The sequence below is a fragment of the Phyllostomus discolor genome, chromosome 2 (assembly GCF_004126475.2).
Source record: "Phyllostomus discolor isolate MPI-MPIP mPhyDis1 chromosome 2, mPhyDis1.pri.v3, whole genome shotgun sequence".
In the NCBI taxonomy this organism is placed as follows: domain Eukaryota; kingdom Metazoa; phylum Chordata; class Mammalia; order Chiroptera; family Phyllostomidae; genus Phyllostomus; species Phyllostomus discolor.
This window is the reverse complement of record NC_040904.2, coordinates 71,390,557-71,415,772: the sequence shown is the minus strand read 5'-3', so window position 1 is coordinate 71,415,772 and position 25,216 is coordinate 71,390,557. Positions and strand designations below refer to the sequence as shown.

Genomic DNA, 25,216 nt, shown 5'->3' with positions numbered 1-25,216 from the left:
ACGTCAGGGGACTGGGGGACTGGAAGGAGGAGAGTGGAAATGTGAGGTGGAGTGGGGATGGATGATGAGGAATGGGCGTGAAGTTGATGCTCCCCGCGGCGGGGAGGGTATTACCTTGTAGCAGGAGCCCGCAGACACTGTAGAAGCGGAGAACGGCGCTGCGCTTCCAAATCATGGTCCCTTCTCTAAATGGTTGGGGGGAGGAACCAGGAGGCACGGATCTGCTGGTGAGCGGGGCACCAGAGTGTAGGGCTCCGCCGGTGTCCTCCTCGCGGCGCCCGCCGGACCCACGGTCCCCGCTGCTGCGGTGTTTGAACTCGCGGACACGAACGGAGATCGGCGGCAGCAGAAGCGGCAGCGGCGAAGCACCCGCAGAATGGGTTTTCGGTGGGCGAAATAGTTTCTTCTCCTCCCGGTGGTGCAGCCGCGACAGCCCGTCTGCCAGGCACGGGTCGGGCTAGCCTTCCCCTCGGCGCACACAGCAAGTCCCAACGCCTGATGAGGCTGCCGGAGCAGGTGGTGCAGGGATGCTGGGGTGTCGGGAAAGGTGCAGACGAGGGCTCCAAGGAGTGGGTAGGTCACGGAAGGGAGGGGCAGAGGAAAAGGTGGAACATGCAAGCAGCAGCCGCCGCACGCGCTCGGGGTGTCTTGGGGTTCTGGGCAGGGAGGTGGCAGCAGTGGAAGCAGCTCTAGTGGCGGTGGTGGTGGTGGTGGCAGTGGTGGCGGCGGCGGTGGCTCTCCGATGCTCCGGCTGCAGCGGCGGCGGCGGCGGCGGCAGCAGCGGCGGAGGCGGCAGCGGCGGCAGCAGCGGCGGCGACGGCGGCGGCGGCGGCAGCAGCTCTACAGAGCACCAGACACAAGGGCAAGCTCAGCGCGGCGGTGGCCCCGCCCCCACCCTGGCCAGACAGACACCGCCCCCTGACCAATGGAAATGCATCCGCCCACCAGGTCTGGCCAATGAGAGAAGGGGTTGGGTGGAGACAAGCGCCGGGAAAAACAAACAGGCTTCTCAAGGACCCTTCGGGCAGGAAGAACTGAAGCCCCCATTCACACACCCCCGGCGGGTCTCACCTCTCTGGAGAAGTCTCACCCTAAGTAGCAAAGGAGACAGCCGTCGTCTTTAATCAGTGTCAGGCACTTGGGAAGAGTTCAGTTAATCGTCACCGCGAGGGGGCGGGGTTAGTCTTATCCCCAGCAGGTTCTGAAATCCCTGGTGCCTGGGACCGGTTCTGGGTGCGAAGTTCTTTTGTGCATTTGTACTCCTAAAGCAGATGGTGGCTGCACCTGCCCACTCACCAGCTGCATTACCATTCTCTGACGCTCCCAGCAGCAAAAGGGAAAATTGCAGAGGGCGTGGGAGACGCTAAGTATAGGGTGCGGAACACCTACCTGCCTACAAGAGGTAGTGTGGCAGGGAAGGAAAAAGGGGTAGAGGAAATTATTTTTTGTTGTTGTTTTCTAAAATTTTGACTTTGCCTAGGCATAAATCTCGGTAAAGCCTAGTTGGTGACATCAGTCATTACTGGAATCAGGCAGACCCTGGTTAAGATGTCACACTGTTTCTTCTGGCTTCAGGTCTAACGAATTTACTTGAACGTAAAATCTGAAGCCCCCTCAATTCAGAGTTGTAGGGATTAGTTGAGGACGCAAACATATTAGTACAGGGTCACCCAATGCGTAAGTGCTTTATAAATGGTGACTTTAGCTGCTCAGTGGTTTTTTTCAAATTGAGGATAGTAGGAAATCTTAGGCAATCCCCTATAAATGTATGACCAATAGCCTTAAGAAAGGGAGAAAAAGCATAACTGTACTTTCTTCAGGGACTAAACCAAATAGAAAGGAACTCAGGAAAAAAAACAGCCTAGATAAATCAGGATAACCTAGAAAGTGTCCTTTAGAAGAGAAGATACAAATGAGCAAGACATAAATTAATCAGAAGTTTGATTTCCAAATTAGCTTAATTCCCAAGCTTTTCCCTATGACCAGTTTTTAATTAGACCAAATTACCAGATGATGGACTAGTTCAGTAGTGTTAAATCAGTCACACCATAAATAAAGTCTGCTTTGTCTGAAAGACTACACAACAGAAACCTGCAAGCAAGAGACAGAGAAAGATGAGAGGCAAGATCAATATCCATGCCCTTCACTCTTTCCCATTTGTTGCTTACTTTGCCACAACCTTTTACAAATTCAACCCTTGCCTTTTAACTAGTGACCTATTCATTTCTCTGTCCACTTTTCTCCCCAGGTTCTCAAAATTAAGAAATAAAATGTCCATAAAAAACTGCAAGTGGACTCTAGAAGAAAGAGGATGTGTGAATACTCTTGTTATTGTAGGAGATAGTTACCTACTGTGAATTTTAGCTGTTAGGAAAGTCAGTAAGTCCAAAGATACTGTTATCATTAAACTATTGTGAGCATCAAAAGGTGAAATTCTAATCATTATTGACTCATACTTAGGCTTTGTGTCAGGAAGAATATAACAAATGAAAATGCCAAAGAAGTTAGAGTTTCTTTATTAAAACAGCCTTCTTGGGTTCTAGTGCACATCCTAGTGGTAGTCCTTTGACCTTGAACACGCAATCAATTTACGTGTTCCTCCATTTCCTCAACCACAATATGAGGAAGCTGCATTTGATGACTTCTAATGTCTTACAGACATTAGAGCTTAATGTCACAGAGCTTAAAAAAATCATTATTCTAAGATTGTTGTATTCAAGAAAATGCCCCAAACTGAACATGAGTATTATAGCATTTGTGATCAATACCCAGAAACAAATCTTGTATTGTTCTTGCTGATAACTACCAAAGCAATTAGAATTTATACAGTGAAATAGTCTATAGGTTTGCTACGCAGTATGTGGTCTCAGACCAGCATCATCACCATTACCTGGGAACTTCTTAGAACTGCAGGATCTCAGTCCCTACCCAGTATCTACAGAATAAGATCTTTCATTATAACAAGATTCTAGAGTGATTTATGTGTACACCCTGAGAAGCACTAGTTTTTAACACAGACTTACTGAACACTCAACCTTAGGGAGCATTTCAGTGGGTGTTTTATGAAATGGAGGAGACTAAGAAGCCCAGAGGATTTTTGTTAAATTACTCTTTTTAGGAACCCCACAAGCCCTTGTTATCACAACAAAAAAAAGCAACTCCTTTTGTAAACTATAGAACTAATCAATTAATTTAATTAGGTATATATTTTAAATATTTGCAAGTTTGATTGTGATGACAGTCAAAAACTTTTGTATGCTTAAAAACTCTATAGCCTAACACCAGGGGACTGAAAGAAAGTTTGCACTCATTCCAGTCTTGGGGGGAAAGCACTAAAAATTCGAGCTCTAACTAGTTGGATAAATAATATCATCTTCAAATACAAATAATAGGTAACTCCTTATTTTCTGAATAGTTTATTCATAGATGCTATTAACCAATTAAAATTTTACAATATCAATGGTTGTAAGAGCTTTCAATATTTTAAAGTGTGACCATAGTCAAAATTACAAAGTTGTCATTGTGTGAATGAATTATTTCTAAAATGTAAAATATTCCTTAGAATGTAATTAAACATCTTTAAATATCTTTATTTTATAGTTTTAGGACAATTCTTCTCTACCTATCTTATTAGTATTTCTGTAAATCTACAAATTAATGGACTCCTTATGACTCATCAGTCGATGAGTGTCATGAATTGTCTGAAAATGACATCTATCCATGTGTCTTTACATGCAACCATCTTAATATTAAACCTGTTTGGGAGATTATCTTTCCTTTCCTTATCTTTAAGCCTCATAGTCATCTTCACTCCATGGCAAATATTTTTTTTAACATTCAACTTCACATTTTCAAATACATTTTAAGAAATTAATGCTTTAAATGCAAGTCATTCATTTAATATTAACTATTTTAAAAGTTATGTTAAAATAGCGCACACATTTTCCCTGCTTTGAATATAATGGTTCTCTTTGCTTGTGCTGTCACAAAATAGGGTGACAGCTTCCTCCTACTGCAATAGTGTCATAGGGATTAGACAGTTCTTTTAAGATAGATTTTACAGAGGAGGCTACACATAGTTTGTACTTATGGCTGTTTTCATACCAGTTTGAGAGAATTGGGATTTATCAAGTTTGTGATGTTTATGCCTTTTTCATTCTACAAAGAGCAAAGTAATTTGTCAACAGTTGTAAGATGATACATGATAACAAAATAAGAGGGAATCCTTTCACAATGTACAAGCATATCAAATCATCACAATGTACACTTTAAATACCTTTTCATTTAATCTGTCAATTATACATCTCAGTAAAGATAAAAATAAAAAATCATGACAAAAAAGTTCAAAATGAGAATGGAAAATTATTGAGTATAATCACTTTTACTCCTATGGATGCATTTTCTGGGATTTTACATGATTACTTAGAATGTTTATATTTTCCTTTTAAATGTTTAATTCAAGTGAAATATCTAAACATTTAAAATATACAGTCATTAGAGATACCCAGGACTAAATATCTTAAAACCCATGCTAAATTGACTCTTATAGTAAATTGACTCTTGCAGTAAATTGACCTAGAAAAAGAAATTTCATGCCCTGGTGAAAATGTAGACCATTGTGGAATAAAATTAGCTTATTGAACACTGGAAGCATTGATTGTCATTTTACATGCTCACCAGCATTTTTTTAAATATGAAATCAGCTGCCTATGTCGCTATGATGTTAGGAATCCTTGGGTATAGCATTTAGTACATATAGTATAATTCACAGCATATAGTATTACTTATATATCTGCTATATACAGAGATTGGCAAAAGTAGGTTTATGGTTATTCATATGAAAATAATGTAAATAAATAGTAAATGAGTTAATAAATACATATCCATGACTGTAAACCTAAGTCTGCCCACCTCTGTATATGATAGCATATAACAATATTAATTACTTTGAAATGCATGTTAACTTAGCATTTTGCTACTGTTTATAAAACATTCAAAGTCCTCCATCAGAATTATGACATTATTGCACTCCACTCCAAATTCCTTATTGCTAGAATTTAAAATTATATTAATGATAGTACATTCAAGTGGTGAAAAGGAATTCAGAAACTTACAACCTCAAGATAAGCTGTTTCTGCTTTTTTAACATAAAGGAACCAACTGGCAATAGTACCAGCACCTATATGTTCCCCCATTTGGAAAGATGCAACCACAATACATGGAATAAAACTGACGTTGTGCTGGTATGTAGTATAACTTGTATCTCTACAGTGACTGAATCTAAATGATCTAAGATATGTGCCCATCGCACACTTCTTAATTTCAGCAGAGCACAAATTCTTTTTCCTTCATTTCCCCTGAAACAAGAAAGCAGTCTATGGAAGATCATTTGACCTTAGTAATTAAGGCAGCTAATGTGTAAAATTGTAGTTTTGCAAATAAATGGAAATATCCTAGAGATAACTCTCAATTTTTGGACAATTGACGTGATCACAAGCCGGCAGGGACCTCAGAATGAAATGATGTTGGATGGCTCATCAACACATGAGAAAAACCTCCACAGAGACAACCAAGTCCTGTGGTATAGGGGAAGTAGGGGAAGTAGGAACAAAACAGTGACTCTCCCTGGTGGGGAGAGCGTGCCTGTTCCCCTGCTGGAGAAGCTTTTTATTGGTTTGGTTTGCATAAGAATTCAGGTAAAAGCTCATTACTCATTGCTAGGAAGTAAGGATCAAACAATAGATAACAAGGAAGTCTGAGGGCCTATTTTGAATCAGGGTCAAAGAGCTGTAAAAAACTTTAAGGAGCAAACTTACTTCTTCCCTGGACCCTTATTATTCAACTGAGAGAATTCTAAACAAAGCAGGTTTCACAGGATTTTACATATACTTTCTTCAGCCTGATCACCCAGGGAATCCGCCCTTTTCAGCACAGAGCTGCACCACCCTGTCATTGTTGCAGGCTTAGGTGGAGCAAGGGAACTAAGGCAACCAAGAGATAAGGAGATTTTCTCCCAGATGATGAGGACTCAGGCTATGTCAAAGCTGAAGGACCAGGGTCCATCACCCCCTTTTGCTGTAGCCCCCCAAGTCCTTTCTTGGGGGCCTCCCATGTGATCGTGCCTGTCTTAGATCATTCCCCCCTTGGGGAATCTTACCCGTCATTGGCTAACTGACCAGGCATTGGGGTTCAGTTATGAATGAAGCAGCAGAAGCAGTGCTCCTGCCAGGGAGATAAGCTTTTGTCTCCTTGCTGGCTTACGGTCCAAGGTCATTCCCTCAGTCTTAGCCTTGGTGGGTGTTACAGCTTCTGATAGCAGATAGGGTGGTTCCCAACAGACAATGATAGTAAAAATTGGCTTTATTAAAAATTAAGCTAAAACCCTCTCAAGAAAAAGACTGCATTCATTCAAGTCAATTTCATACCCGCCATATGTTTTTTCTATGTGAAGCCTTTCTACATGGAACGCTCTCATTCAATATCATCATATAAGTAAACTTCCTTACTTTAGGAACAAGTCTGCTTGAATGTGTTGTTCATGGGGAGTCATTTACTGATGACCCTGTCCCCCTCTATCTTTAACTTAATGTCCTTTATAAGCCTGAATTTATTTAATTCATTTATTCCCTTGTGTATTGGTTTTCTCCCCAACTAGAATGTATACTGCAAGAATGCAGGGACATTGGCTTTTCCACTGTGTGTTCAGCAACTACAAAAGAGCTGAAAAATAATAATCACTCAATATATTTCTATGTATTTACTGAGGTAATAAGTGTATTCATCCAAAGCTGACTACCCTCTAGTTTAATTTTTATGAATACATATTCACTTATGTTTCTTCTTTGTGTCTTTTTCTAAGGCATCATTTTCCTGATGCCTTAGAAAAAGTAAGAATTAGTAAGTAATTTTAAGTATTTTTCATGGAACCACCAAACTAAAACTGCACCACTTATTTTAAGAAGCCCACTTAGATTTTTATTTTCAAAAGAAATAAATATGAATTGGTAAAGTGCAAATCATGTGGGAATAAATAAAATAGACACCTAAATAAAAGTACTCCAGTGATTCCACTCCCCCATATATAATTACAGTTGACCATTGTTAATTATTCCTGATTTTTTTCAACAACAAGTAGTTTGGAATTGATAGATAGGAATAATTATATTCACTTATTAAATGTACAGGGTGGAGCAAAAGTAAATTTATAGTTGTGAGTATGCAAAACACAATTTATTTTGTTTTCCTATTTATTGATTATTATATTATTTTCCACTTTAACAACTGTAAACTTACCTTTGCCTCATCCTGTACTTGACTGCTTTTAGTCATCTTTGTATTCCTTTGTTTTAAGATATTTTTTTCAAGTCAGGAACACTTTACTTTTTTACTTTAATAGTTTATTTTTATTGTATTTTTCCATTACCATTTATCTACTTTATACCCTCTTCCACCTCCACCCACTCCCCACCTCCACAATCACCATACTGTTTGTCCATGTCCATGAGTCTTTTTTCTTTTTAGCTTGTTTTATTAGCACTTATATGCAATATCATTTCTGTTAGGCGTATTCAGAGTCCTCCTATGGAATGAGCCCAGCCAGACTAACAATACATAAGTGAAATGAGAACTCAGGTTTTATTTTTGTTTTTGTTTTTGTTTTTTGGTCTGGATTGGCCAAATGAAGGGAGTTGTTTGGTAAATCAACAGCTGAGATAAAGAATTGTGAAGAACTCTATGATGTTACGTTAATCTTGGTGAATCCAGGTTAAATTAAGACATTGTACCTTCTAATTCTACATCATGAGCAACCAAGTTTATCCACATCTCCAGGGAACAACCAGTTTGTTCCTCAATAAAAAAATAATGAGTAATAAAGCGCCTTTTCTAAAAAAAACCACATTTATTTATTTATTTATTATTTATTTATTTTTAGAGAGAGGGGAAGAAAGGGAGAAAGAGAAGGAGAGAAACATCAATGTGTGGTTGCCTTTCACATGCCTCCTACTTGGGACCTAGCCAGCAACCCAGGCTTGTGCCCTGACTGGGAATCAAACCAGCAACACTTTGGTTCACAGGCCAGCACTCAATCCACTGAGCTGCACCAGCCAACTAATAAAGTATCTTGAAATAGCAAATAAACAATTGCTAAAAGGACAGAGAAGAATATAAGGAAATGAGTCTGGAAAGTAACACACAAGAAATACAATGGTTTTAAAAATATGACTTGTTCTTTAGAGCTATGCTATCTAAAAGGTAGAAACTAACCCTGTGTGCCTATTTTAATTTAACTCAATTAACGTAAAATAAAATTTAAAACTATGAACTTTAATCATTATTCACATTTTAAGTACTTATAGTCACATGTGACTAATGACTACTCTGTTGGACAACACAGATAGAAAAGATTTCCATTTTCACAGAAAGTTCTTCTAGACAGTGCTGTTCTTGGTACTGACATTTGTATTATTCTATTTTTCCTGAGAAATAGAATAAATACAAGGATGGATGGGTACATACATACATACATACATACATATATACATACATAGTTATTAATTTATTAAAAGGACTTGGCTCTCGCAGTTATGGAACCTAACAAATCCCAGGATCTGCAATCAGAGAGATAGAGACCCAGGAGAACTGAGGGTGAAGTTTCAGTCTGAATCCAAAGACCTCTGAGCCAAGAGAGCTAATGATATAAATTCTAATACAAGTCAGAGTCTGAAGGCAGGAGAAGGCCAATGGCCCAGTTTGCAGACTGTCAGGCAGAGAAAGAGAGAGAATGCTTACAGAGGACAATGTGCATTTCTCAGTCTGCTGATTAAAATGTTAATCTCATCTAGAAACAGCTTTCCAGACATCCCAGAAATGATATTTAACCAAGCTTCTGGGTACCTTGTGTCTTAGGCAAGATGACATAAAATGAACCATCATACTTTCATACATAAGTATCGTATTCACATTCATCACCACTAACATGATGTTTTCATAACTCTAAGTTCAAATTCCAGACATTAAAACTCTTAAAAAATACAATTTTTACCTTTCAGATATACCAAGGTCCTGCCTAATGTATTTAGTTTATTTTGTTAATGATCTATCTGCCTCTTTCTCATAAAATTGATAATAAAAGCCTCCCTTCTTGTGTTGGTGGTGGGAGGGGGTGGGAGGGAAGAACCTTATCACCCAGAATATTGTCTTACACTATGGCTCAATTAAGATAGTCAAGAATGAATAGGTATTAATCTAAACTCTTTGGCTGCAAGTGCCATAAATCCAAATCAAATTTGCTTAAGCAAGCAAGTAAAAACAACAACTATTACTTAATTAAACTTAAAAGTCTATGGTTGGGGGTTATTTCAGCCCACTTTGATGCAAGTCTAAAGTGATATCACTAGGATTGTGTCTTGTTTCATCAACATCTGAACTCTTATTTTCTTTATATTAGTTAAAATTTAAACCAGTTCTCCACATAGACAAGCCAAGAAGAGTCAAAAAATTTCTAATCTTACTCCATAATTATACAAAAGAGTCCAGAGAAAGCAAAAGAGTTCTTTTTCTTCAGAACCTTATAGAATCCTGGAATGACTTAGAAATATCCTAGCTTTGATCACATGCCAATCCTCCAGTATCTCACTCTGCCCAACTGGCCAATGACAACAAAAGTATGGCTTTGTGACTAATTAAACTATCCCACCAGATGGGGAGGGGATAAATCCTTTGTTTTTAAGATTTTATTCATTTATTTTTAGAGAGGGAAGGGAGGGAGATAGAGAGAGAGAGAGAAACATCAATGTGTGTTTGCTGGGGGTTATGCCTGCAACCCAGGCATGTACCCTGGCTGGGAATCGAACCTGCAACACTTTGGTTTGCAGCCTGCACTCAGTCCACTGAGCTACGCCAGCCAGGGCAGGATAAATCCTAAAAGTAAGAAAATACTACACAAAGTGTAGCAGAAGTCCACTCAAGAATATAATGAAATTATAGAATTGATACGAGAAACATTTACCTTGAGAAGAATGTTTTGTTACCTATAGTAATTAGGATGAAGTGTCAAATGACAGTCTATAGCACTTTACATTCTACACCATAGGGTCTTAATAAATATTTATAGAACAAATAAACATATTACAGTAATAAAGTTCTAACTGCTGGCAAATTTTAGAAGAGGATAATCCTCAGATTTTACAGAGCCAAAAGATTATGTCTGCTTTTCTATGATAGCTCATAATACTGTGTATCTAAGTGTCATATCAGCTCTTGAAAATTAACAACAGATTAATGTTGATTAATTTCCAGCTTTTGTCCCCGATAGTTTGCACATTTTTTTTTGAGAATTGCTTAGAGTCACTGCTGTGCCTATTGCATGCATTCTTAGTTATTTTCCCCCATGTACCACCCTGTACTTGTTGCTAATAAATTTCATACTGTTTTTGATGGATGACTTTTCTAATTTGCCAAGGCCATTTTAAATTCTAGTTTTGGCTTCTAAAATCAGAACAACTTTTCTTCACTGAGTATCACACTGGATGTGCTTTTAATTCTATTATCTAAGTCTTTGCAACACACACACCATACACACACACACACACACATGCGCGCGCACACACACACACACACAATTCATGCGTATTCCAGTCATGGCCAGCACTGCTACACCATTTGGTACTGCAGAAAGCATTTTATTATTTTTTAGGATTTGAACAGCAATTTAGAGGTAGGTGAAATAGAGCTAGCTTGCAAGCTCTCAATTTTGTGTGGGATTGCTTGCAGGAAAAAATATCGGGTGCAGAAAGGCAGGCAGATATATACTATGTTTATGGAGTTATATATACAGAAATGTAGGATGACCAGGATTCTGAAACCTAGTATCAAAAAAGAGGAAATACAGACTTGGAGACTCAAAGAGAGTTGGGAGTTCCACTCTTAGCACAGATATTTGAGAATGCAATGCTTAGAAAAAGATTCCACATATAAGACAAAAGTATAAGAGCTTGATAATGAACTAAATATATTTTTATCTATGGATTCCTAGTTTGCTTCTCGTTCAGAATAATTAATTAATTAAGGACGTGTGTATGTATGTATGTATGAGCATTTTGGTGATCCTGAGCCCTCACTGAGGTGGAGGCATTAGGTACCACTGCCCAGAATGTAGGAAACAGGGTTTGAGATTCAGGAAATTCTAGAGTCATGCCTCTATTTTTCTTGTGGTTATTTAAATTTGTTCTGTGTTTTGAGATAAATGTACACATATTATTTTAAGCAAACACCTTCATAGAATTAAATCATTTGTTATACTACAAATTACACTAGAATAGATGCATGTTGTTTCTAAGATCACAGATTTTTTTAAAATAGAAATAGAATAATAATACAAAGTTGTTTTTGTTTTTTGGTTTTTTTTTTTTTTTGCAAATCCAAATGTTAAAGATGGCATATTTCCACAGCAGTTTTGCTACTATCTCATTAAGTATTGTTTACTCACTGGATGGTTTTGGCAAAAATGGTAAATAGCTAAAATTAGCTATTTCCAAAAATGTCTTTCTTATGAAATCCACCTGGAAATTGGAAAAGCACATGTGGATTATACAAATACATTTAGACAATTTCTTTTAAAAAAGTATTCAGTATGAAAATTCCTCACTTATGATAATCAAGTTTATGTGACTGACCACCTTAGTAGTTGGCATCATAAGTATGAACTCATCTAGAACTCTATAAATTGGTAATAAATTAGATAGTAGTTTTTGGATTATGGGGGAAGGAGGAAATGATCTAATATTTATTGGCATACTTTTTATGTGAGCTTTTATAGTACCACATATAATTCTTAACAATCTTATAAAATATATGCAGTATGATTATCATTTTATAAATGAAAAATCTGAACTCAGAACACTTAAATTACTTGATCTATTTACAATGGTAGTAAATGCCAGATCGATTTGACTTTAAAACTTGGGTATCTTCAGTACTTTTTTAAATCCCTTATCAAACACAAGTAAAGAGAGACATAAAATTACTATAAAATAGGATTTATTCCATGTATACAGATTCCACAAATGTGGAAGTTCCAAAATTTTCAGCACAGCAACTAGTTCTACATCTCAAATATTTAAAATAAAAACTTGAGTTCTCATGGAGAATATGAAAGAAATGAGAAAATGTAGAAGTTATTGGAAAAGCAAAAGGATATTTTGACTCAGCATACATTTGAATATCTGGTTATCCATTCTGTAAAGTGAAAACTAGCATTATTTTTTAAAGATTTCTGAGTGGACTCTAAAGACTCCCCAAGAAAAACTTTCCATAAGTTGTTCATGCAAAAGATTTCTGTACTTAAAACATATTTACAGAAATGGCATTATCAAATATCATTTGAAAATGTCAGTGCCTTCCCTTAAGTACACAATGTTTCTATATTTTTCATTTTCCCACTTGAGCTCCCATTATATCTATGGTACATACTATCCTTCTAACTTACAAACTAGGTTCCATGCCTTCAGTGCTGGCCTGCATTCCAAAAACCCTAGAGGGATTTTATTCTTAACACATATTCCAATTTGTATCATATAAAGAGAAAAAAAAAACATTTTTTACACTACATATTTGGACCTTCCAAAATAGCGCTTAATATCAATTTGAAAACTTTTATGTTTTAAATAATTATATAAACAATTTTCATGTAACATATTCAACCAAATATCCTAATTTGATAATTCTAACCAATTCTTCATGAAATTGGTCACCTTCTTTTGTTTACCGTGAATAAAAACTGCATCAGAACCAGTATAACTTAGTATCTAAAATGAGAATTATTTGTATCTATTTAAATACAAACTAATTTTTTCCATGTCTGCATAATTCTGATCACATCATTCCTACATTCTGAGATGCACTGATTTAAATGAGAATGAATTTTGCTCACAGCTACCATGTGTTTTGGAAGAAACAGCCCACAGCTAAATTTGCCTTTTTTTGCTGGCTCCATATATAGGAGGAATTGTAGAAGTATAAATGATTTTAAGAAACTTAAATTTAACAATGGCTTGTATTATAAAAGTTTGTGTTTTTAGAGGACACTAATAAATACTACTTTTTGTCACCACCTGGGTTCTGAAAATTTTGATAAGACAAAGAACAAGGCATTAGAGAGCAAAATATTAGCTTTTTAGCTGATAAATGATAACTGGAGCATTTGTGTTAGTCAGCAGTTAAGGGGGTGTGCTAATGGAGCCCTGGATTCTCTCAAAGATTATCCACATCATCAAATGCACAGCAGTATCAGGAGCTAGTCTTCCCAAAGCAGGGGGACCAGGGGAGGGGGTGAAGTCAGCCTCAGTTAGACTTGGGACACAAAAAGCAAAATCCTCAACAAAATGGAATGTCTTTGTGAGCACCTCACTTCCAAAAATAAAAAATAAAGCAATGAGCTAATTACGTCAAGATCATTATTCCAAAAATTAGCCATCAGATAGCCACGGCATCTTCTCTGAGACAGAGAGGCTAAGGCCTTCATTGTTGTTGAAGCCCCCTCACAGGAAGAATACCTTAGGAAAGAGAATAAAATCACTAACCTCACCATAATGTCATTACCTTAATATGCCACTGGTTTTGTTTGGTTTTATTGTTGTTCTTTTAACTAAATTGGCATTACCTTTAATTTATAGCCAAGCAGAGTGCTGGTGATCTCCCTTTGGAAGGAAGTGGGCAGGATTTTCAGACACTTCTGACTTCATGATCCCAGGCTCCCAGTCACAACCACTATACTTAAAAAAACTGTTTATTGTATTTGTTTCATTACCATTTAGTCCCCTTATACTGCCTTCCCCCTGCAATCACCACACTGTTGTCCATGTCCATGAGTCCTTTTTCCTTTTTTCTCAATCCCTCTACCCTCTACCTTTCCCCAACCCCAGCTGTCATCCTACTGTCCACCCATGAGTCTGTCCTCATTTTCCTTGTTAGTTCAGTTTGTTCATTAGATTCCAAATATTAATGAAATCATATGGACTTTGACTTTCACTGACTGGCTTATATCACTTAACATAATGTTTTCCAGGTCCATCCATGCTGTCACGAAGGATAAAATTTCTTCTCTTTTATAGTTGAGTAGCATTCTATTGTGTAAATGTTCTATAGTTGTTTAATCCACTCATCTACTGTTGGGCACTTGGGCTGCTTCAATATCTTGGCAATCATAAATAACACTAAAATGAACTTAGGGGTGCTTATGTTCTTTTGAATTAGTGTTTTGGTTCCTTTGGATATATTCCCAAATGTGGGATCACTTTGGTTCAGCTAAAAACACAGCATCTGCATCTGAAGCTACTATAGACATTTCTGAAGCAGTCCCCATGGGGTGCTAATAAAAATCAACATGTGAGTGATGATCTTTCCTTGTTTTAATATTTCAAACTTTCAATAGCATTTCAGTGTTGCTACATTTTCTGCAGCAGTGGAATAAGTGTCTGGTATGTTTCTTATTTGGCCTTTTAAATTGTTTTTCCATTATCTCATTTTACTTTTCTATTCAGGAAGACTAAATTGAAAGAGGGGAGTCTATTTAGCACTACCTTTCTTGGTCAGGAACTCATAGTTTAAAGCTAGATCCCCCCTCAGCCCTGCTAGCACATGTAGAACACAACTGATACATAGGTTTAAAGTAGCAAATGTTGTGCAACCAGTGACTATCTAAATGGCCTGTGAAGACACTCTTTTCCTTATAATTGTGTATTTGCTTCAGCTATGCCTGCTTTCTAAAGCTTCTGTGACTTCCCAGCATCTGCCAAGACATCTGCTAAAGCCCTGGCTTCCAGCATATATACTCAAAGTGTAGTTCAAGATCAAACTGCAGCAGACTGCATCCTAAAGTCTCCCATGTTTGGCCAAGACCACCCATGCTTTTGCCGAGGGTCATGGGGCCCTTGCCTTTGTTGCTAATCCTCCCTCCCAGCTGTCATCTGCTAAGGCAGTCTGTATGCTAAAGCCTCTAGCTCAGACCATGTCAGTTAAAATCCAGTGTCACCACTCCCTGTAAATGCCCTCTAGCCCCAATATGCACTAAAGTCAAAAGGCCCATAGCCACATGACTGAGCTCCATCAGATCTGCCCCCTGTTTTTTATATTTTCCCCAAATTTTCATCTTTTGTTTTGTATCTTAGTCCTTCTGAATGCAGAACTTATTTTGGAGTCTTTGAGGGATGCAATATGTATCACCATTCTTTTTCAGCTTGATTCTAAACTATATTTTTATTTTTTTTAGATTGCATATATTTGGGTAACATTGATGATTCTAAACTATTCCACTTATTTTTATTTGTTCCATTTCTTTTATATTTATTCTATTTATTGTTTATTTATTTATTCTATTTTAAACTACTTATTGAAAAATCAATAACTTAGTAAAATATTTGGAAGTAAAATAGTGACCTCAATACTAATAAGACATACCTTTGAGACAGGACAACATGAATCTCGGAAAATTCCTTGGCAAGTAGAATAGAGAAGCTGAAATAGATAGATGAATGCAATAACTGAGCAATTTACAACCAGATACAAGAGGTCACCTCCCTAGAGGGAACATCTAGGTGTCAGTTGTGTTTCAGCTTCAGGCCCAGAAAAGCAGCAAAACCAGGTGGTCAAGGCCAGGAGCAACTACAATGACTAATGATGCACTGCCCTGTCACTGACCAATCAGAGGAGACCATGACCCTGAAACGGCACACCTGGAGAACTGGTTACTAGTCTACTGAACCTTCCCCTAAATCCTCCCCTAATATTCCTGCCTTTAAGACAGAGGTAAAACTCCTCAAGGAAAAGAACCCAGGGCATGCTGTCCCTCTAGGGAGCAGCCTGGGCCATTTCCTTTCCTACTTTCTTCCTTCACTTCTTTGCCCACAGTCACATGTCTCCTAATCTCTAAGGCAATGACCAGCTGGGAGCTTGTCCCAGCCTAATCCCCTGAACCTCTTCCCAAAGCTTCCTCATCTCTGACTTCTCAGTGAGCAAAGGCAGCCCAGCCTAGGCTCTCCTGTTGCTACCCCTATGCTGAGTCCTTCCTTGTTTCACTGTCCCCAGATTTAGTAAATGTACCGTCATTGTCACCTGGACTTGTGAAATCTTCCGTACAGAAAGTCAAGAACCTACACACTTATGGCTGATGCACCCAGGACTAGGTTCCCCGTCTGCAACAAACTGAAGGTGGTACCTTGGTTAGGAACGTGTGCATGTTCATATATAAGTGTGTGAGCATGTATAGAGAAGGGTGTGATCAGTTACTACTCAGTATATTGAGGAGCAGAATCCTGATGGCATCTCTGTCTAAAATGAAAAAAAAAGTTTTGAGACAGTTAAGTATGTCCAATTTAGTCTCTCTAAATCCCACTTGGATGAAGGGACTAAGTGGATGGAAAATGCCAGAAGTGTTACAGTGGCTAAGATCTGCCAACAGCAAGGGAACATCTGGGAGGGAGTAGAAGCATACCATCTTAAAAACAAAGAACTTAAAAAACACTTTTCTGAAATGTAGACATATCCCTCCCTCAAAAAAAGTGCCTTCTGTAATGGTTAATAATCTCTCTTGCTGTCCCATTATAACTATTTTAATTTTTTTTAAAGTAGCTGAAGCACAGTAGGGTAACTGAAAGCACCAGAGAAAATGTTACATACAATAGTCTTATTTAAAGTAATGGATAAAACAATTATGAAACATTTATACAATGGAATACTATTTGGCTGTATAAAAAGAAAATGTTACCCTTTGCAACAGTATGGATGGACTGGAGAACATTACGCTAAGTGAGATAAGCCAGTCAGAGAAAGACAAATACCGTATGATTTCGCTCATGTGTAAGATCTAATGAACAACTGAACTAACAAGGAAAATGGAGACAGACTGTAGATGGGGAGCAGGATGACAGCTAGTGGGGTGGGAGGGTAGGGGTTGGATGGTGTGAGCAAAATGGATAAAGGACTCATGGACAACAGCGTGGTGATTGCTGGGGGGAGGGGGTCTGAAGGGACTCAGTGGTAATGGAAAAAATACAATGGAAATTAAATTAAAAATAAAAATTAAAAAATAGAGTGGAAAAAAAGTGATGCATTGTAAAGTGTTTTGGATGCTGCAATATCCATTTTTCCTTACTGTGACTCTGACATTCCAGTGGGGTTGCCTCAGGCTTCCAGCAACTAACTGTTCATAACATTTGTGCCAAAAGGATGGTTCTCTTAAAAATGGGTGTGAAGTGGGAGGGGGAGAAGTGAAGTGGCTCAGGGGAGAGGAGTTGAGGCTCGAGTGGTGATTCTGGGGGACCGATGAATCAGTGGGATAGGAAATAAACTGAGCAGGTAGGATGTAAAGGTTTTTATGAAGCAGAATAAATATAGTGGATTGTGGAGTGCCAGACATGTTGATTTCTTTCATTTCTTTCCTTAGTATCTCCTGTTTGTTTGTTTACTTATTTTATTTTTTCATTATGTGTACATATACATACATAGTGTGTGCATATATTTATATATGCACATTTAAAGAATATCCTTTCAGGCCATCTCAAAATGGGACTTTACAACAGCCATTATAGAGATTCTATCAGATGGCAACGTTGCAAGAGTTTTAAGCATGTGAGTGGTATTTTCAGGTGTTTTGCAAATTAGATTAATACATGATATATTTTAAAAAGAAATAAAAAAACAGAAAACCAAACACTTCATCATTCAGACTGAGCTTTCTACATTTTCATCTAACTGTAACTTTTTATGGTGTCTCATCAGTTAAAACCAATAGTTAATGTATTCACAAAAGCATCTTTAATTACAAGCATTTTCCATAAATGCAAGCCCAAGTCCATTTTCATACTTTTGTTATATGGACATCTCTGAAAAATAAAAGATTTGATCTCATGTTAAAGACATTTTTATTATGTATGTGTGATTGATGTATAGCACCTTACATTTATAAACACTAAAAAAACTTGAAAAGTATATGTTGACTTTTGTTTTCAGTTTTGGAATTGAATAGTTTAACATCAAGTACAAACCGCCAAATGGAGGACATAGAAAATTATACCATTAATGACAGATAGCTAGATATAGAGAGCATAGATAGCATGTTTGTCAAAAATTATGATGGTTCTGTATTTTACTTGAGGTTTTCTTGCAGTGCATAGGAATGCACTCACTTGTCTTTTGTGACTTAAAATACATGTTTATGTACAAATGAAATTAACCTTCGTTGTGTTTATGCTCATCTTGAAAGAATACATCAGAACTTGCACTACACATTTTAAACTCACAGGCTCAAGTGCCTTTTCCCCTCCCATGCTGCACACACACCACACCCCAACTGGGAAGAGTCACTTCGTTAAAATTATCGTAATTTAAAAATATGAACTATTTTGCTGAAACTTGAGCTTATTTACAATGTTTTCTTCTTAAAGTTCCTAAATTTGTTTTGACACTTATTTCCATATAGGTTCCAATAAGCTTTTACTTCTTGTTATAAACTCTGGATTGGGGGAATATGGGTTTCTTTAAGTTGTTAATCTCTAATGATCATTATGCTCATTTCAAAGTTGTAGCATTTCACCGCAATGGCTTTCTAAAGAGTTTCCCAATTTGCAATTTGTTTTATCAGAAATTTCTTCAACTTTTATTTTTCCAATTACTCTCTTTGAAATTAAAGAACTGTATAATTGTATCTTTATTCCTTTAAAATAGCATTTAAGACATTGTAACAATTTTCAACCATTTTCTACATTCACACTCAGCATTTTATTAGTTACCTAATTTTAAATTATTTTAAACTTCCTGTTTTCTTTACCTGTGATAACCAACTTTATTTGCTACAATTGATACATATTCTTTTTCTAAATTCTTCTTTTCTTTGTTTTAGAGTTAACCATAGTCTTCCCCCCCCAAAAATTATATGCATATCTTTAAATATAGTTATATTTTGCCCTGGCTGTTGTAGCTCAGTGGATTGAGCACAGACTGTAAACCAAAGTGTCAGTGGTTCAGTTCCCGGTCAGGGCACATGCCTGGGTTGCAGACCAGGTTCCCAGTAGGGGCGTGCAAGAAGCAACCACACAGTGATGTTTCTCTCCCTCTCTTTCTCCCTCCCCTCCACTGTCTAAAAATAAACAAATAAAATCTTAAAAATAAACAAATAAAATCTAAAAAATAAATAAATATAGTTATATTTTATATATACATATGTAAATATATGCATGTATTTATAATATATAAACTGTATATAAATTTCATTTATGTATGTATTTATTTATTTACTTACTTGCTTCCTATTGCTGTATTGCCTGTATTGCTGGAAGATTGGCTTCTGCTTGATTGGCAGTCTGTTTCTGTGATAAACTCCAATTCTGTTTGCTACATTGATATATGTTATTTCTTTCTTTTATTTTTTAATTAATTAATTTATTTATTTATTATTTTTTTATTTATTTACATCAGTGTTCAACAGTGACATTGACTGGTTGCCTTTTGCATGCCCCTAACTGAGGACAACCCAGGCATGCACCCTGACTGGGAACCTAAATCTTGTGACCTGTCTGTTTACAGATGACACCCAACCCACTGAGTCACACCAGTCAGGGCTGTGGTCTTTCTTAAATTCTACCTTTTGTTGCTTTGGAGTTAAGCATAATCATATATATATATACACACACATATGTATATACAATATATATGCACAATATATATACATATGTGTGTATATATACACACATACATATATACATGTATGTACATTGCCTGCATTCCCCTTGTTTTTCAATTAGCTTCAGAATATGCTCTTTAGTTATTGTTTCACTTTTCTTTCACAATTACTCCATATTAGTATTCTTCTATTACAAAGTTTCTTTGTTAACATCATATGCCTGATTTCCTGTTAAGTCTCTAGAGAATCCTGAAGATCTCATTAAACTGAAATAATAAATTGGTTGAGATAAATTATTAATAGATTCTAATTAAAATACTGTTTATTGATAGCTTCTTTAGAGGCAATGTGTTTAGAAAATTCTGGGCTAGAGAAGAAAGACAAAATTAAGTAAAAGTAGCCTCCTCTGAAACATATTGTGTTTGTTAACTGTGTTAAATGTGATTAAGTCAGTGAATGAGAACTGACAGCTGAAGTACCTTAGTGTCCAGAATTTTACGGGTACTTTCTAAAAAGAAAGCAAAAAAACCCTTTTATATTTACTAATTATTCTTTTTTCAAAGGCCTATTGATTTTGGAAGACTAGAGATCTTTTCAAATTCCTACCTGTAACAGCATACTACAAATAACATATGAATGTCTGCAACTTAATATTTTAGTTCTAGTTATTAAAATGCTTGATGGATCTATGTTTTAAATATTTCCCTTTCTTTCACTGAATTTATACAACTCAAATATGTCTTTTCACCTTTTTTCAGTCTCTCTTCCTAATTAAGCTTTCAATTATATCCAGAATTTGTATTTCTAAGAAAGTTTATATAAAAAAATAAAGATACCATGAAGAAACCCTTGCTCTGACATCAGATCATATTAAAAGTTGCAAGCTGGACATGGTCAATTTAACTTCTTATGATAAAATTCTGCTCAGATCTTGTTTTGCTTTCTGGTCATTACAACATGTTTATTTTTTCCTCTAAGATTCTCTTCTTAAATTACAAGAGTATTTACTTTTTTTGAGAGCATCACTCACCAAAGAGTCCATGTTCCATTTTATATTTGCCAAGATGCTCTGTGTTGCAGTTTGGGACCACAGAACACTTTTAACCTCTGTGTCACATTCAGTGAATAGTTAAATATAGGTATAAGTTTTAAACAATGCCCCTTCCCATACTTTCACAACCTTTGGGCACCAATGTTCCAGATTAGAAGCAACAGGGTTGATGATCTCTACATAAACCTTTACCTGAAGAGCTGTGTCAGAGGGGTTCCCAACACCATCACAAGGTTCAGTAATTTGCTAGAACACCCACAAGGCTCAGGAGTAATGAATCACAATTATTAGTGTGCTTTTTTTCCAGAAAATGAATAAAAAGCAAACCTATCAAAGGAAAATAGTGCAAGGGGAAATGTCTGGCAGAAGCTACATGTAAGCTTCCAAAAGTTCTCTCCTAGTGGAATAGCACAAGACATGGTTAATTTCTCCAGCAACAAGATAAGGAACCATATATGAAGTATTATCTGCCAGTGAAGTTACTTGAGACTAAGATTCCAGGGTTTTTATTGGGGGCCCACATGTAGGAAGATAGTGCCTGCCTACCTGACCAGTTACTGAAGCTTCTGAACTTAAAAGAAATGCAGAGTCATAAATCACAGTTCATCATAAATTTGCACACACTCTCTAGGCAGATTGGTACAATATGGTGCAAGAACACAGGCATGCCAAAACTTTTCCTCATTTAGAATTTATTTGCTTTTTAACAACTTCATTGAGATATACCTCACATACTAACAATTCAAACATTTAAAGTGTACAATTCATCATTTTCTCTATTCAGAGATATGTGCAAATATCACCAAAATTTTAGAATATTTTCATCACTTCAAAAAGAAATCTCGATTTGGTGTTTCCAGTTCTGCATGTAAGGAGCTTGGATGTCATCACTCTGTCCTAACAACTGGTAAAAAATGGCTGAGCTGACTAAAAAATCAACAACTCTTCTCAGATTCATAAGAGAGAGGGGAAGACCTGGGACAAACCACAGCCCCAAGATTGGAGACACAGACCCAAATACAGGGATTCACACCTGATAGGAAGCTGAGACTCAGAAACAAAAACCCCTGTGGTAAAAGAGTGCTTGGGTAAGAAGGCTTGAACTGTGATTGACAAATGGCTGGAGGCTCAGCGTGGACAATTCTGAATGTTAAAATCTCCAAGGGGACCCCTGGTCATAGTGGAGCTCCCACAACATTGTTAGATTCACTTTCTGGAGCTCCATCAGATCCGCACAGCAAATACTAGAGAAAAATTCCCTGTGACTTTCATCAGGGAGAGGGGAAAGAGAATCATTTTGAAACATGGCCAGAGCACTCTGCTCTTCTTAACAAGGCCTGTGCTCAGGGGAAACTAGTTAACCAAAGCTTAAGCTGCTGGGGTAATGTCAGAGCCTAATTTACCTGAGGTAGGGTAACAGCAAACTCCAGCTCCCTCTAGCCTTCCTGATCTACCTAATCAGGGAGAACAAAACTGAGAAACACTTGGTGAGGTTCACAGTCCAGAGACACAGGCTCACTAAAGGACTAAGCCCTAATCATAAGGCTATGAAATGCTTCTTCTTCCAACTCCCCTCACCACCACATTATTAAATGCCTATTCATAGCAGTTCTTTTACCTGCTACACCATATTTGGTTATTTTAAAAAAAAATTACAAGGCATACCAAAAGGCTAAAAAAGATACAATTCGAAGAGACAGAGTATTGCTTACATCAGCAATTTAAAACAACTATGATTAATGTGCTAGGTTTTCTAATGTATGAAATAGATATCATAAAAGAACAGATGGGCAGTGTATAGAAAGCAAAAATATTAACAAAGAACCAAAAAGAAATTCTAGAGATTAAAAAAAAGGAAAGCACTTTACCAGAAATGAAGAATGCCTTGAAGAATGGGCTTCTTAATACACTGAACACAGGTAAGGAAAGAATCTCTAAGCATGAGGATATCTCAATGAAAACCTCCAAAACTGAAAGCAAAGAGAAAACAAACACTGAAAAATAAAAAGAACAGAATACCCAAGGACTGTGGGACTACAAAAAGTGTAACAGCATAACTCACACTTCAGAAGGAGAAGAAAAGGGGATGCACATTTCTTGATTTCAAAACAGACTGGAAAGCTACAGGATTCAAATAGTGTGGTACTGACATAAGACTAGAAATATAGATCATTTCAATAAAATTGAGGGTCCATAAATGAAACAATATGTTTATATTCAACTCATTTTTGACGATACCAAGTCCATTCAATGGGAATTTCCAATAAATGATATCAGGACATTTAAAGAGCCACATGCTCCTGGCTGGCATAGCTCAGTGGATTGAGCTCGGGCTGTGAACCAAAATGTCCCAGGTTCGATTCCCAGTCAGGGCACATGCCTGGGTTGCAGGCCATGACTCCCAACAACCGTACATTGATGTTTCTCTCTCTCTCTCTTTCTCCCTCCCTTCCCTCTCTAAAAATAAATAAATAATATCTTAAAAAAAATAAAGAGCCACATGCAAAAAAATGAAGTTAAACCTTCATACCAGGTACAAAGTTTAACTCAAAGTAAATCAAACACCTAAATGTAAGAGCTAAGACTATAAACCTCTCAGAAGGAAACATAAGGGTAAATATTTATAACCTATTTTTATATATGATACCAAAAGCACAAGCAAAAAAGGGAAATAGGTGCATTGGACTTCATCCAAATAAATATACTTTTACTATAAAAGACATTATCAAGAAAATGCAAACCTCACCCAGAGAATTAGAGAAAATATTTACAAAATATATATCTGATAAAGGAGTTTTATCTAAAAAGTGACAAGGACATGGAGACGTTGGAACTCTTGTACACTACTGGTGGTAATGTAAATTGTACTTGTAGTGAGAAACAGTATGGAGGTTCCACAAAAATTAAAAATCTATTATATAATCCAACAATACCACTTCTGTTTATATATCCCAAAGAATTGAAAATAGGATCTTGTACAGACACTTGCACACCCATGTTCACTGCAGCATTATTCATAACAGTACAGAGAGAAAAACAACATAACTACCCACTGCTAGATGGAAGGATAAAAAGTTGCTATAGACATACACTGTAATATTATTCAGACTTACAAAAGAAAGAAATATTTCAACATGCAACAACATGGATGACCTTATGCTCAGTGAAATAAGCTAGTAACAGAAGGACAATACTGCATGATTCCACTCTTATGAGATATGTAAAATAGTCAAACTGAGAATAAAATGATGGTTGCCAGGGACTGGAGGCAGAATAAAATGGGGAGTTGATGTTTAATAGGTATAAAATTTCAGTTACATTGGATGAACTAGTTCTAGATAGCTGCTGTACAATATTGTGCCTATAGTTACTGATATTGTATTGTGTTCTTAAAAATTTGTTAAAAGGGTAGATTTCCCATTAGGAATTCTAACCATAAATTTTTTTTTTTTTAAAACCAAGCCATTAAATCTAATAAATGAGAATATAAAAAATAAATCCAATAAAACTAAAATGAGTTTCTGAGAATTTCATATTGCCAGTGAAAGCTTATGTCTAGTTCAAGAAGCATGTGGCTATTTCAGATGTAAAAATATTTGATTCTTAATCATTCAAATCCCAGAAAAGGCTGACAAATCTCTGCAGCTCCCAAAGAGAGCATATTGCCCAATGTCTTTGTCAGATGTACTAAGAAGAGTAATGGAATATGAAGAACCCTCCACAGGGTGGAGCCAGGGACCAATGAAAATAGATCGAGAGGTAGGGCCTCTCAAAAAGCAGACTCAATGCTTAATTCAGGGAAATCCTGGGTAGAGCTTCTTCACGGTGACCTAATTTCTTATCTGGTTGTATCGCTAGAGGTTATGTTATACAGCTGGGAAGATATTTATTCAAGATGGATGTTCTTAATATAGATGGTTCAGCAGTCAAAATTTAATATCAGCCACTTATACTACAATCAGAAAGCTTAATACTAGGCACTTATACTACATAGAGACTCTAAATTGTTGATCTGTTTATTTTATATAATGTCTAGCACTTTTGCTGGGGAACAAATAGAATTCCTCAGGATAGACTAATTTCACTTGGACATAACAGGAATTTCAGAATTTCTATGGACCAGTGCTTCACATATTTGTCAATTTTTGCCTTTCTGATGGTAGTTGTCTTGCCTTTGATCTATGACTGTATGTTTTCCATAAGTGTTTCTGAAGAGATGGTGTTATTTCTGTCCAATGGGCTCTGGATTCAAAGGAACCACGTTTGTACATGTGGATGAAATTTATGGCCTCACCTGAGCTTCTGTCATATCTTGCATATTCCTTACTTGCTTACTCTAGATTTACTTTTTACCATTTTCCACTTTGCTTGATGCTGTTAAATTACCTGACTAATGCTCTCCATAGAATGCTCCCTTTTTCTGAAGAAAGAAAGAAATATAAGTACATGTTCCTATTTGATTCAATTGTATGAAGAAACATCAAAATAAT

The 25,216-nt window shown here is 36.8% G+C and overlaps 1 protein-coding gene across 3 annotated transcripts in view; it reads right to left on the bottom strand.

The window, feature by feature from the left end:
* The window catches only part of CADM2 (cell adhesion molecule 2), a 1,092,572-nt gene extending 1,091,811 nt beyond the window's left edge, over nt 1–761 (bottom strand). The window contains exon 1 of one of the 3 annotated variants that reach the window (XM_028504686.2): nt 115–761. In XM_028504686.2, the coding sequence (XP_028360487.1) occupies nt 115–175 (61 nt within the window). In that variant the 5' untranslated portion in view covers nt 176–761. The remainder of the gene's footprint in view (nt 1–114) is intronic. The other 2 variants (XM_036017949.1, XM_036017950.1) reach the window with 2 other exon arrangements.
* Nucleotides 762–25,216: the final 24,455 nt, after the last annotated feature.